The following is a 13965-nucleotide window of genomic DNA, read 5'->3' as shown; positions in this document are numbered from 1 at the left end:
AACGGTTACACCACTATATAAATTTTGTGGGGGAGATGTTATACCTACACTGCCATTTCACAGAGGGATTTGAATCAGCCCTAATAAGAGGACCAAACAATTTCCTGGGCAAGAGGGGGAAGAGTCTTGTCCCTTAGGGGATATGAAGAGTGCAGCCGAAGCATTATCTGTGCTGCACCAGACAGCACCATCTGCTCCCGGGCTCCGACCTGGCTTCTGTGAGCTATGCCCTGAAGAGCTGCTGGCTTAGCAAGGTTAATTCCAGTAGCCAAGGTCCCAATCCACTACCCACTGGCATAAAAAAAAAAAAAAAAAAAAATTATTTCAGTAATGTATAAATTACACCACCAAGTATTTATGTGCCTGAGAATCTCCAAAATCCCTACCCTAGCATTTCATAGGGTCCACCAACAAAGTTGTCTGCAATGGTGCAAAATCTGCTCCTGTTAAATAATTACAAAGGTTTGTAAAGCTGCTGATTCTCCTGTCCTTTCCACTGAATTACAGCAGCATCACTCTTATTTTTTTTTATTTCACTGCTCTTTTCCTTCTTGAAAAATGAATAATCTTTTCTTCCAAATATTGTTTGAATAAACTTGAGGACTGTCATATTTGCTGCACAGTTATTTTGGTACAAAGCTCAGATATTTGTGTAACAAGCTCTGCCTCTCATTTAAGTGGCTCTGCGTATCAAAACGGATAACTGTTCCAGATCATTTGAAAATAATTTTTATATCCTCAAGAACAGGAATTCTTTTTATTGCTTTTTAGTGGAACAATATTCTGTAGACCTAGCAAAGTGCACAAAAAATTTCAGATGTTTTTAGGAATGGAACTTTGTAACAAGAACTGAAAAATACTCTGCACAAGAATGTACTCTATAGGTGGAGTTCATAAAGAGATGTGAAGGCAGCCTTGTTTTATCTGGAAACAACATGATTTCATGGACCTTTTATAGTAATCTTAAGCATATGATTAGTTTCTGAGACATTAATGCTAGCCTACAAGATGCATTTGTTATGCTAAGCTAATATGTCCATAGCGTTCAGGAATTATAGCACTATCACTGTCTAAATAAAGTGGTGGTTGGAATTGAGGGCCATGGTTCCCATTCAGGCACCTGAATAAATGTGCGTAGATTTGTTGAAGTGCTTAATTGGTAGCACCTGGGAAATTTCCATATTTACCTTTTATCTGGCATCCTTTATCTGTCTGTCTGTCTATCTATCTATCTATCTATCTATAAACATATCTAAGGTGCAGGTAACTCTTGATCTTTGTAATTGTAATGGTGGTGAATGAGCTTCCTGTGAAGCCATGTTGGTCCTGGTCTGTCAATAAATTCCATTTAAATCCTCATACCCGCATTTCAGTTCTCTTAATTTTAGTGAAGAGAACAAACACTGAATCCCAAGAGACTGCTGGCACTATGCACTCAGTATGTTACCTTTTCCATCATAAACCCCCTAACTTCTGTCCAGTTTCTTTTTCTTTTCATAAGCACTCAAGTGGAAGCCCAAATTATATTTTTCAGCTTGAAAGTGAGTCTGGAGATTTCTTTTGTTTAGAAACTTTTGATCAATTAATTTATTTGAAATTTATGCATTTACAACAGATTTAGGGTCTAGTTTCAGGCAGTATCCGGTCAAGTTGCCCAGCAAATAAAAAGCATCTTACTATGCAAAACTGGAAGCCCATAGGTAACTAATGCTGCTGTTGGGATATCACTGCAGTTTTGTTGTTCTCTAGATAAATATCCATGCTTTTGCTAGAAACAAAGTTTAAAAAATTTACCACTGAACACTGTTTCATTTCTGTTTTCAGTGGTAAACAGTCAACAAAATACAAACAAAAACTTTTCAATACTTGCAGAAAAATAATTTTCTCATCAATTGTATTTTAGAAAGCAAAGTAAATGGAAACATGCAGAGTTTTGGTATTAGATCATAGCAATGGCTAGAAATACCAGAATTACTGGAATGATCATTTGAGTTTGGATAGTCCTTAGAATGAGATCAGAATTATGGTTTTTGTATCTCCAGAGATAACTGGAAGACAGAGTATTAATTCCTGCCCTTACTGGAAAAAAAAAAAAAAGTAGTAAAAGTAGAGTATTATTTTTAAATTTATGAGTTAATTGTTCGAAGGCAATGTTCAGAATACCTTCCCTCAGTACTAAGCTTGCTACGTTATTGAAAGATAGAAAAAGCAGATAAAAGAGAAAAGAATATTAAGTCTCATGAACCACGTGAGAGAAAAGATGCGATGCAAAATTTAGTATCTGAACAATGCAGGCATGGAGTGGATGAACATGTTATGAAGTGAGCAACGACTGAAGTAAATGCCCATGTGATGTGAAAGTGAATCTACAGGGAAAACATCAGAAGGTGAGAAAAAGGAAAACAATGCCATTGCAACTTAAAGGATGGTGTACAGACAAAATGTGTTAGTCTGAATACCAAATGTGTTATGTGAATACTGTACTTGAGCCGATTCCTATACTGCAGAGTGTTATGCTGTCACGTGTCATCTGGGCTCCCTTTTCTGCTTATATATACCATGTACATTAAATATGCAACTGCACTTCAGTGATGCATGCAGTAATGCTGGCCTTGTGAGGAGCTTTCTTGTCTTTCCCAGCTAAGACACATCAGATAACCTTATAGTCTTTGCATCCCAATGTTTTTGTACCTTATGTTATGACACATATTAAATGTGTCTCTTGCAATATCCTTTCAGAAGTTTTAGTTAAATCCTGTGTTTTGAACACAGACTAATAGAAAATAGCAAAGGGTATTAAGGGACTGTTCTGCTCTGAAAAACAACTGTAAAAATGGCATTGTGACATTTCCAATGACTTCCAGAGCAGAGCTGCTCATTTTACAAATCTAAAGATGTTTTTTCTTACCCCACATTTGACCTGGCACAGGAATAAAGCAGGGTTCTCTCTGGCTCCTGCCATCAATGGTAACGATCCTGCCAAGATGGGTGATCTACAGCCATGTGAATAACACGAAAACAAATAAATTCCAGCTTTTCCCCCACTCAGTTACACTGACTCTGCTAGGCTAATAAAAATAGTAAAAACTTACTTCAGTCAATGAAATAATATTATTTCAATAACCTATCATGAGACTGTAATAAGTTTACCTGTGCTGTACAGTGCATTTCTACAAATAGTTGACATTATGAGGTTTTTCTCAGGGTCAAGTACTACAGAGAATAAATCAGAAGTACAAGGGAATAAATACCCTTTATGTTTACAGCAGCAGCCTTACAGAACAGGGGTTATACAGACCAGACTACTTTCCTTCCCACAGTCTGCTCCCTGTCTGGACCATAGGAGCATCAGGAAAACTGGCAGGTGAGAGCGGGTTCCTGCTTGTTGATAGTTCTCCCACCCCACAGCTTGCTTCCCACTTGAAAAGAAAGCCAGCAGGAACGTGTCACGGGTTGGCTAGATTGCCATGGTTGCTGGAGACTGAGGGCATCAGTTGTGAACTGAGGTTCAGTCCTGTCATTTGGTCCTCAAGTATCACTGGCGTCAATATGACTTTAGAGCATGTAAAGGAGTGGTTTTAAGCATCTCCGATTTTATGAGGTTATATTGCTGCAAGGCAAGGACCTCAAACACAGTGGAGTTAGCTACACAGGACAGGGAATTTCAGCAAAAATGGTTTAATTTTGAAGATATTTTACTGTACATATTGGTCTTTCTCAACAGACTTCAAGAGCACTGGAGAAGTCAAAAGTCAGTAGATACAAATGCACTCATTTACTAAGACATCATTCTGATGCTCCCCAATGGTTTGACCTGATCTTGCTGCCTGGGGTTACATGTTATTCAGTCACACCAGACAAGGGGAAACTGATGCTGACCCCCATGTATGGTGAGACCCTCTGTTCAGTCTCTGCAGGTTATGACAGCTGGGACAAGCTTTTCGGTGACCTGGGGCACTCACAGCTCAGTGGGTGCTGTGGAGGAGCAGTAGGTGAGTGGCTTGTCTGAAAATCAGGATGGTAGCACTTCTCAGTTTCAGGTCACCTACCCAGCTTTACTTATTCATTTAACCAAACTCCTGAGGATTAATATTATTGTCTAGTTTCACAAATGAACAAACTCTGAAGTATGGAAATGTCCTAACCTTCTGCAATAGGAAAGCGTGTAAATTTATGAGGAGAGCAAATCTATACCAATCACAAAGCAAAAAGTTCTCACAAATCACAAAGTTCTTTCACCAAATAATTTCCCTAACAAGTGTGTAAATTTCTTCATTGGGATTTTTTTTTTTTTGTGGTTTTCTTTTGGTTGGTTGGTTGGTTTGGCTTTTTTGTATTTGAAGAAGCAGAACACTAACACTGGTCTTGCACTCAGTCTCCTAATATTGAGAAGTTGATACAAGAATAAAACAAACAGTTAAGGTCACAGTGAGACTGAGGGAAAATGGTGTAGTTATTACATTTCTGATGTCCACATCTTTTAGTCAAATGGTAATTATCCATTAATAGCCTCACAAGTATGAATATGTAAATAGCTAGGAAATGTATTATTCATGAATCACCAGGCATTAATTATTGTAATTAAGTATCATTTGCTACGTTCACATTACTAACCCTTGCAGTTAATGAATACATTAGCTAATCACTGTAGAGCAGATTCAATCAAAATTCTGTGTGTCTGTGCTGTGGAAGCCTGAGAGAGTTTTATTGAATTGATATTCAATATTGAACATATCTTACATGCTTATCTGTGTATTTTTAATGACACTAAATGTGAATTGTAACCTCCAGTGCATGATGCTTGTCCTTGCACCCAGGAGGATGGAATGGTACCAGCTGGAAGAGGACATGCAAGCAACAAAGGGGCACATCAGAGAGCACAGCAGTAGCTACCGTAAGTAGAACTTGAATTCTGGGACATGAAATCCACCGCTACTTTCCAGTTTCATGTATATTCACAGGTACAATAGAAGAGGGTATGCTTTGTGAGGAAGTGCTGTCCCAAAGGTGCAGCTGATGATAATATTCAAGAAACAATTTTGAAGTACAGACTGAGCTGTTCGCTAGTCGACGTGTCTGCTTTTTACCAGCACTAGCAGGATGTGCTCCTGAGCCTAATGGGGCCTCAGGGCACTTTTGAAACACAAAGCAAAACAAACAACCAAAATCTGCTTTTTTTTTTCCACTCTCTGGACATCTCTTTCAGATAATAGTAATGTAAGTAACACAGAAAGAAGACTTGCTGGAGGTTCTTTGTGGCTTTTTTTTTTTTAGGCTATGGTTCCTAAGACCAGAGTTTGTAGTTCCTGAAGTAGAAATATTGAAGAATTTTTAATTGCAAACAGATGTTTCCTTATTTTTTGGGAGAATCACTGACTCAGTATATAAAATGTAAGGTCAAGTGCTAAAAGTTAATAGATACAAGTAAAGTGTTGCCTTGGTTGAACTTTTGGGTGTCAGGCCAGAAAAAATATTTGCAATGGAAGAATGATACCTGATTTCATCACTGTGAGTTTGAAGCAGCTGTTTTCCTATTTTAAGTTTCAGGAACATACTGTAGTCCCATACACTGAGTAAACTGAGTGTTGGATCATAGTTTCCTAAAGAATAAATATTCTGGGAGCAAGAGAATTCAAGTAAGCATACAACATCAAGGATGTTTTCCAATTCACAAACACATGGGCTCTTTGTAGACAAATTGTGGCAGGATATTGCTGGCAGAGGCCAAATTGTATTAGAGAACCTGCAGAGGAGGGTCAGTCAGAGCCTGGATTTTAAGGGTCAAAAGTAGGGGTTATTGTCAATAAAGCAATTCTGTCATTCCCTGTGTATACTTCCCTGGTGAAGTACCTCTCATGTGTTTGCCAAACACATTAAAGAAAACCTTTCCTTCATCCTACAGCTGATGCAAATCCCTTTGCTTTTCCTTCTAGTACCTCCATCACTGCTGTCTTTCCCTTTTTTTCACAAGTCTTACTTCTTCCTCAAGCCCAAACTCTCATACTTCTCATTACCCGTATTTCTGAATGACAGTCACTGGTGTCTGAAAAACAATTTGAATCTTAGTATCAAAATATAGGCAGATCCATTTCAGATAATACCAGTATTCAATACCACAAGCCATGTCTTAAAAAAATCATGACCTTGCTTGTTTGCTTTCTTTCCTTTGGATATCTGATATCCCTCCTCTAACCCTGAGCACACTGAGACGCTATTTTTTTTAAGCTCTTCTCAACACCCAAAATTGAATGATCCTTTTTTAAAATTTCTTTTGCTTGGCTGGTTTATAAATGAATACTGAGATTCTCACAAAAGCATGAACATGTCTGTGAATTTGCGTTCTAAATAAAAAATCAAATATCAAAAGATTTCCAATAAAAATGCAACACTGGAGATGTATTAAGATCTTACTGTTTTATCTTAAACATCAATAATGGACTTTTCAACCCCTCAAATTCAAAAACATCTTAGCAATTGGATGGATTTACAAAAAAAAAAAAAAAAAGAAAAAATAAATCAGTGCTTAGTGTCATCATTCATCCAACTGTTTTTTTCATGTTTGCTTATATAGCTGTTTCGTGATAACTGTCTCACCACCACATTTCTTTGGATAATATATATATATATTCAAGAAAGTTATTTTAATTAATCTGGCATTTGCTTCTTTATTTTTTAACCTTTTAAACTAGAAATACCAAGTCTGTTCTCCACTGGGTGTGTCGGAAGACCTGTGTGTGAGACAGGTCCAGCCTATGGGCTACAACAGCTCAATGGAAAGGGATGGCCCATCAAAATGTTGACAGAGACCTTGTAACGCTCAACAGTTTTGTAAGTGTTGACAGCACGTAGGGAGGAACCAAGTAATGAGAGTCACTTCAAGCCATATGGATAAAATACTTTTATCTCTGAATCGTTGGACTGGGGGCTTGTTTAGTTGAGCTCTGTAAGGCACCAAGAGCTACCCAGGTGGTCACCCTTGGTGGGTAACACAGTATTTGCGGCTGAAGTGGTTCGAGCGGCTGAACCACGTCACTGGGCAGCACCAGCCTGGCCCTGTACGGTCAGCACTGCTGGAGAGACATTGGGAAGATGCAACCTCAGTTTTTGTGTGGTGTATCTGTAAAGTGCAAATGTTCAGAAAACATGGCACACTCAAAGCAAATGAACACAGTCATTAGCAGAAAACAAGGAGCAGACATAAAGAGACAAAGGCAGAAGGTTTATTTTGTGTATAAAGGTAGGAAAGTTATGTACAGATGCATAATGGAGTGGAGAATACAGAAGTACAAAGAGGAAAGGAGCAGCATTTCTGAAATCGGGAGATGTTTCATGATGACAAGGCATTAGAGGAAGGAAAGAATTAATTTACAGGTGTGTACTCAGTAAAAGAAAGGGTGAACTGGTGCTATGCTAATATATTCTAGATTAGTAACTTGCATATTGCTGTAAATCCATGTAAACTCTGTATTATCATATGTTCATTTTTATATCAAGTTTCTAGTATTGGAGAGAAAGAGGTTTAGAATCTCTATACAGATACATTCTTTGTTTTTCGTATTATGCATATAGCTATAGTATGTCAGACATACTGCTATTACAAGTATTCCTTTCTAGCTTTCTTCAACATTAATAACAGGATTAATTTTTTGCTTATTGTAGTATATCCTGTAGTGAATATTACATAAAGTACACAACAGTTCAATTTACTTATGTGGGTTCTGAACTAAACCCAGTAAGAAGAACAGAACAAAACAAGAACAAAAAAAACCCCACAAAACTTTGTAAGTTTCTTAATTTTGATTGAAAAACCCAACCAAATAAACAAACAAAAACCCCCACCAAAACAAACAAACAAACCCAACCAACCTCCTCGCCCCCCAAAACAAACAAACAAACAAACAAATAAACTCCACACTTGTTTTGAATAGCTTTGGTTAGTAGCATAGTTTTTTTCATTTGAATTTTCAAAATGTCTTATTTCTTTGTTTTTAGTCAGAATTCTGATATCATATGATAGTTTTCATTTCAAGTTGTGTTTAAGTTTTTCATTTTTCATTTCAACAATACTGAACCAAGTAACATTTTTAGCTATGATTAAATGAAATCTACAGTTTGGAATAACATTTCCAACATAATATGTTGTTTATGATTTTAAATTTCTCCAGATGAAAGAAAATTGATATTTTAACTCAAAATAAGGTGAATGTTTTCATTTTGTTTTGTCTTACTTTGATATTTTAAACCAAAATGTAAACATTTCACACAGAAATATTTATTTCATTAAAAAAAAAAAAAAGGTCATTTCCTCTGACACTGTAGGTTTGATCAGCTATATAGCTGACTTCAGCTATATCCTGCCATGGCAATATGGTAACCTTGACATCTCACTTATACACATTTTAAGGTGTCTTAATGTAACAGTAGAATTTAAGGTGGGATTTGCTCTTCATGAACACTCCAAGTCCAAGTCCACAGCAAGTTGGGTACGACTGAAAAAACAGGGTCAGGTTTGAAGTGGGAGAAACTGACCTCAGTGGGCTCAAGGGCTTCTGCAAAAGATCAGCTGTTCTCTCTGAAGTAATAAAACCTCAGTGCCTAGTGTTAGTCTTCTCTATAACCCTGCTACATGCCATACCCTTTAATAATAAAACAACACCTCATAAGGACTTATTCATTTGAATCATCACTCAGGGACACTATTTAAATTACTAAGATCAGTACAGAATCTATACAAATATGATAATGAATGCCTGAAAATAGGGCTGAACCATTCATAAATGGTTTTTGCCTTAAAGAATTGTTCAGAAAAACAAAAACTCACTTTTTAACTGCTGTTCTGTATTAAAAATCTACTTCATTTGTGTCCACACTCTCAAGGGCAACCATATGTAACACTTTTTTTGTTAAACTTCCTGATATTTGTAATTTTCAGGCTTCTTATTTTCATTCTTTAAGCAATCCAGGGACAACCAATCAACTGAATTACCTTGATTGCTTCCTAAGAAGGAAAAATCCCATATCCCACACTTTAGTCGAATGATGCTCATATCTATTTATGGATAACATAGATTTACTTGAAGTTGTAGAAATCTTTGAATAAATAACAAATTTTAAAGTCTGGTGCCCTTACTGGGCCATTCCTGAAAGTGGAATTGCGATGAAGATTAAGATGGCTGTATTTTATCTCAGTATACTATATCAGAGGAGTACAGGCTACCAGAGCAGAGGTTCAGGGTTACTGAAACCAGTGCAGGATGGCCACTAATTCAAATGGATGTGAGAGCATCCTCAGCGTGTTGCCAATTGCTAATCCACACCATTATCTAATTACCCATAAATATCCTAGATGATTTCCCAGATGTTAGACGTAACTGCGAAAGAAACAGCAATGAACATGGTATGTGATGCAGAAATCATCACCATCTCTAAGATTTAATGGTAAAATTAGCCTCATTGAAGGCAGCAGGTCTTTGCGACTCATTGCAGTAAGGTTCGAATGCCACCATCAGTGATCTTCTAGTTCTCGTTAACATGTACTGCCTTTTGGTGTGTGCCACTGTTGCCCACTGGCAGTGTGTATGCAGTGAAATGCTCTGGTGAAGGTGGGATGAGACACTTTAGATCTGCTAGCTTTTTGTTCTAAAATTAAGTGAAAGAATTAAACCAGATCCAAAGTGATTAATAGAAAAGCATTCAAGGAAATATAAAACAAGTTTTACAACTCTGATGTTTGTATTGCTTTGCTAAGCTCTTTGGTACAAGGCATCTTCTGCTGCATTAAAATACAAAAGTCTAGAGATTGCTTAATAGTCTTCCTGTTCACCCCACTCGACTGCTGGATCATCATCCATTCGTAGAATAAGATAGGAGAGAAGCTGAAAGAGATTCTGCCACAACAGTAAAGAGACAAAAAAGGAGAGGTCGCTTACATCGATCTCACAGCGGTCTCCAGCATAGTTCACGTCACAGAGACAGTGGAACTTGTTGAGTAGGTTCTGGCAGAGGCCCCCATTCAGACACGGGTCGGAGCTGCACTCATCAATGTCCTTTTCGCACCTAGAAGAAAGACTGCAAATAGTGAGCATCTGAAACCACAAATCAAATGCACTGAACAGGCACATTTTTAATTCAGAAGCTTTTGGGGGAGGGAAGAGGAGGTTGTTCTATTAGAACTCTGCGGTATCTTTCCACACGTGTTTATGATTTTATTAACTGCCTGATTAGCCACACTCAAATCCTGAACTTCCTGTATTATTTTGAAACATGGATAGTTAAGCCAGAAATTTCATCTCCAAAAAGCATTTCGTGGTTAATGGTGCTTAGCAATGTGAAATGAAAGTTTGTGTGTGATTTTAGAGCTAGATCTGGCGCAAATGCTGCCAACAGCTTGCTTATCTATTTTCAGTACTCCAGGGAGCTGAGGGCACGTTTTCATTCTCAGTAGTCTGGATGTAAGTCAAATAAACGTGTGTTTTTCCCAGCTGAGTGCCCCGGGAATGCTCACCTGCTTTGCTTTTCTCAATTTGAAATGCCAATAGATGCCCAGCAGAATCTCCTATCCAGCCTCTCTGAGGAAATGGGCTACAAGAATGGTAAGAATGGTGCAGAACAGGGCTCTGTGAGCTTAAAAATGAATTATTAAGTGCTTTTAAGCTAATTCTGATGATAAATGAAATTTGAGTTCTTAAAATTTCTCAAACAACCAATTGAATACTAATGGAGAATGTGTGAGATTGTCTGAAAACCAGTAATGATTTGGTGATTTTCTGCTCCAACCATGTTCCCTTTTAATTCCCTGCTCCTATTTTTTTTCAAATAATGTTAACAGTAAATCCTAAGTTTACCAGAGAAAAAGCAGGTTTATTCTTGAGGAAAAATGTGAGAAACTCCCTCCAAATTATAAGGAATTGCTGTGTTCAATCATACTCATAACTATGTAATAAAGTTTAAGTGTTACACTGGAGAACAGTTCTTTGTACTAAACCCTTTTATCTAATTTTATTAATCTCTTGAAACATTTCAACAGTTTCCTTCAATGGTAAATTATATTCATATACTTCAAAAAGCTAAATTAAAGCACCCAATGTACAAAAATTCTACAGCTGTGAACTTACCCATGCAAATTAAAAAATACACCCCCATCCCACCCCCACCTCCCACTCAAATCTTCTAGGGAATTAGGCACCTAGATCCTACTGAACTTCAGGAATACTTAGAAATCTATCTTCCTTAGGTAATTTTGAAAATCCCAGCCTGAACTGAATGAAACATTTGTTTTCAAGAGACTAGATCTCCTTTTATGAAGAGTAATATTTCCACATTTCCGTTCACACCTATTATTAAGTTCATTGGGCTTTTTTTTGTGATCCCAAGTCAATAGATTGACATAGAAATATACTATTTTCTCTATACTGTGAATCAATGGCTTTCTGAGAGATGAAATATTGTCCCAAAGGAAAATGCCTGCCTTCTCAATCTAATATATATAAAAAAATATTAAAGTGTTTTTGTTTACATTTTCTGATTAACTGATATATTTGAATTTGTTCTGAAAAAAGAAGGGGTGACATTTTCTCACTTGATATACTAAGATCTGCATGCACGGAAGTACTATTGGTTTCTATCTTGGCAGCCTGGGGGAAAAGAGGACAAATAGTCAATTTTAACCATTGGAGAAGAGTGCCTTGCTGTAATAGTCAGTTAAAGTGCAGTATGCTTGGTACAAGGCTGCCGTTCAATACGAGAATCCTGGGAACCATAAAATAGAGATTATTGCCAGCCAGTGGGATGGATGTAAGGAGGACTCGTTCCCAAAGCTGTAGTTAGCAAGTTGCCTGGCAGGGGAAGGAAGAAGGGAAAAGTACAAAAGTACTTCTACATTGAAGTCTTGAGAAATGTAAACACCAAAGAAATGTCTTAAGAAAATGCTTTTACTTTTTTATGTTTTATTTTATTTGATTTTTTTCACTGTTTTTGTTTTTCATACTGCGAGGTGGGACACAGACCTTCTGGCTGAGTTAAACAGTACAATGCAGATGTGTCTGCCATCTACACTGTACATTGAGTGGGTGGAAATTTTAATTTCGTCTGTCTTTTATAGCTTACTGTATAGTTTCCCCAAAATCAGCAGGTTAATAAGCTTTTGAGAGAAATAAAAGCTTTTGTTTAAAACTTCTTTGTTCTTGCAAAGCCAACATAACTTGGTCCTGTTGAACTTTTGGATATTTTTCTCTGATGTAATGCTAATTTCACTAAGACCATGTATGGTATTTTCTTTCTTACTATCCAAAAAGGTGCCCTTACCTGTTGAGACTATATTTTGTCTGGGACAACATCTTCCTACATTTCTACAGCACCTAATGCCCTGAGGCTGTCAGGCCACCCTGCTCCACAGCTACTTATAGAACATTATGAAATGGTGTGAATTGTGGCACTATGCCACAAGATACAAATTTCACTATGAGGAAGGTGCCTTTATGTCAGATTAAACTATAACATGTAAAAAGTATTTCTTAACTTTTTAAAATAATAATTCTGGTTTCATACTTCATAACACACTGCAACAACAGCGGGTATTTAATCTCATACCATCCCTGTGAAAGAAGAAATTGTATATTCACAACACATACTTGTGAAAATGAAACAGGTTTGCATATTCATGTGTCAGTGTATTGTAGCAGATTTTTATATATGAGCACGATAAGTATGTTTATGGGCCCCCACCTATGGAAAGATAACATTCTAGCTTGTCATATACAAAATGGGCACAGAAGCCAAAAAACAGGCACATAGAAGCAAGTGTATAATGCTGTCTAAGAAATATCTTCCACTGGAGTTAATAGTACTATATTGGATTGAATCTTTCTTCATTAATGTGTGATTCTTTTGTCTAAGTAAAACTGCTATGCCTTCACACCCTCAAATGCACTCAAGCAACAAGTTAAACAACTACTTTGTATTTCTGCAGGATGGTAAAACCCCTGTGGCTATTATCCTCTGGGCCCTTCTGGAACAGCTTTTGGAAGAATTGCCACACAAAGATCTGCTGGGCAAAGCATCTCACCGTTCTCCAGCAAATCCTGGCAGGCACACACATGTCAGCTCGCTGCCAAGATCGGTGCAGTTGCCATAGTTGAAACACGTGAGATTTCTCTCTCCATTCCCACAAACAGTGTATGGCAACCTTCTGTACCTAGGTAAGTAAGAAGACAATGGCAGTTACTTGCACTTTTATTGTTTCTGGATGTCTCATGCTCTCAGCTTTTCATGTGACTCTAGGCCATTGCTTTGGGGGAAAATATTTAGATCTACCTTGCAAATTTGTTACTTGAATGCAGAATCTAGTGCTGATAGTCTTCATATAGACGCAGTTGTGCTAGTTGCGGTGCCTTTGTTATCTATATCAATAGTGCTGCTGCTGGCTGATAGTACTCAGTACATATGGGAAAGTACATATGGGAAATTACCTGTAAATGAACACAGTTTCAGGGGCTACACACACTTAGTGACTCCTTGGATTCCTCTTTGGAAAGGAAACCCCACATCTGTGTCCATTTGCACTCCCGGTGCCTGGGGTGCTTGTGGTCAGCAGCAGGCAGTGACTGCACCAGGGGAGCAATGCTGTCACTGTCTGGGGTGTCATCCAAAGGAATGACAGCAGAAACTGAGGTTTAAGACTCATAAAACATATTTTGCTTAGCTTTTTTTTTTTAATTTGCTGGATTTAGTTTTCTTTTGCTAAGTATTTATTGGCAACTTTAATAGTCAATTTCTTAGCAAATGACAAAAAGAAGGGGCACAATGCTCTACCTACATTACTGATATGGATCTATGTCATACCGGGACAGCTTAGTAAAAGAGTTCAAAAGAGAGACTTAACATACAAGATGATCATATTGGACCAGTACGAGGCATCTCTAAATCTCAGGATGTACTCACTGCTCAAAAAAAGTCAGCAAGAATTGA

The 13965-nt window shown here is 37.5% G+C and overlaps 1 protein-coding gene across 1 annotated transcript in view; it reads right to left on the bottom strand.

Moving 5' to 3' along the window:
• The window catches only part of CRB1 (crumbs cell polarity complex component 1), a gene marked incomplete at both ends in the record, with an annotated part of 102495 nt that overhangs the window by 12226 nt on the left and 76304 nt on the right, over positions 1-13965 (bottom strand). Inside the window, 2 exons of the mRNA XM_082052741.1 lie at positions 9930-10056; positions 13064-13192. Coding sequence (XP_081908867.1) covers positions 9930-10056; positions 13064-13192 — 256 coding nt within the window. The remainder of the gene's footprint in view (positions 1-9929; positions 10057-13063; positions 13193-13965) is intronic.

This window comes from Streptopelia decaocto (genome assembly GCF_964273445.1).
Source record: "Streptopelia decaocto genome assembly, chromosome: 5".
NCBI classification, from domain to species: Eukaryota; Metazoa; Chordata; class Aves; order Columbiformes; family Columbidae; genus Streptopelia; species Streptopelia decaocto.
This window is presented reverse-complemented; position numbering and strand designations above follow the sequence as displayed.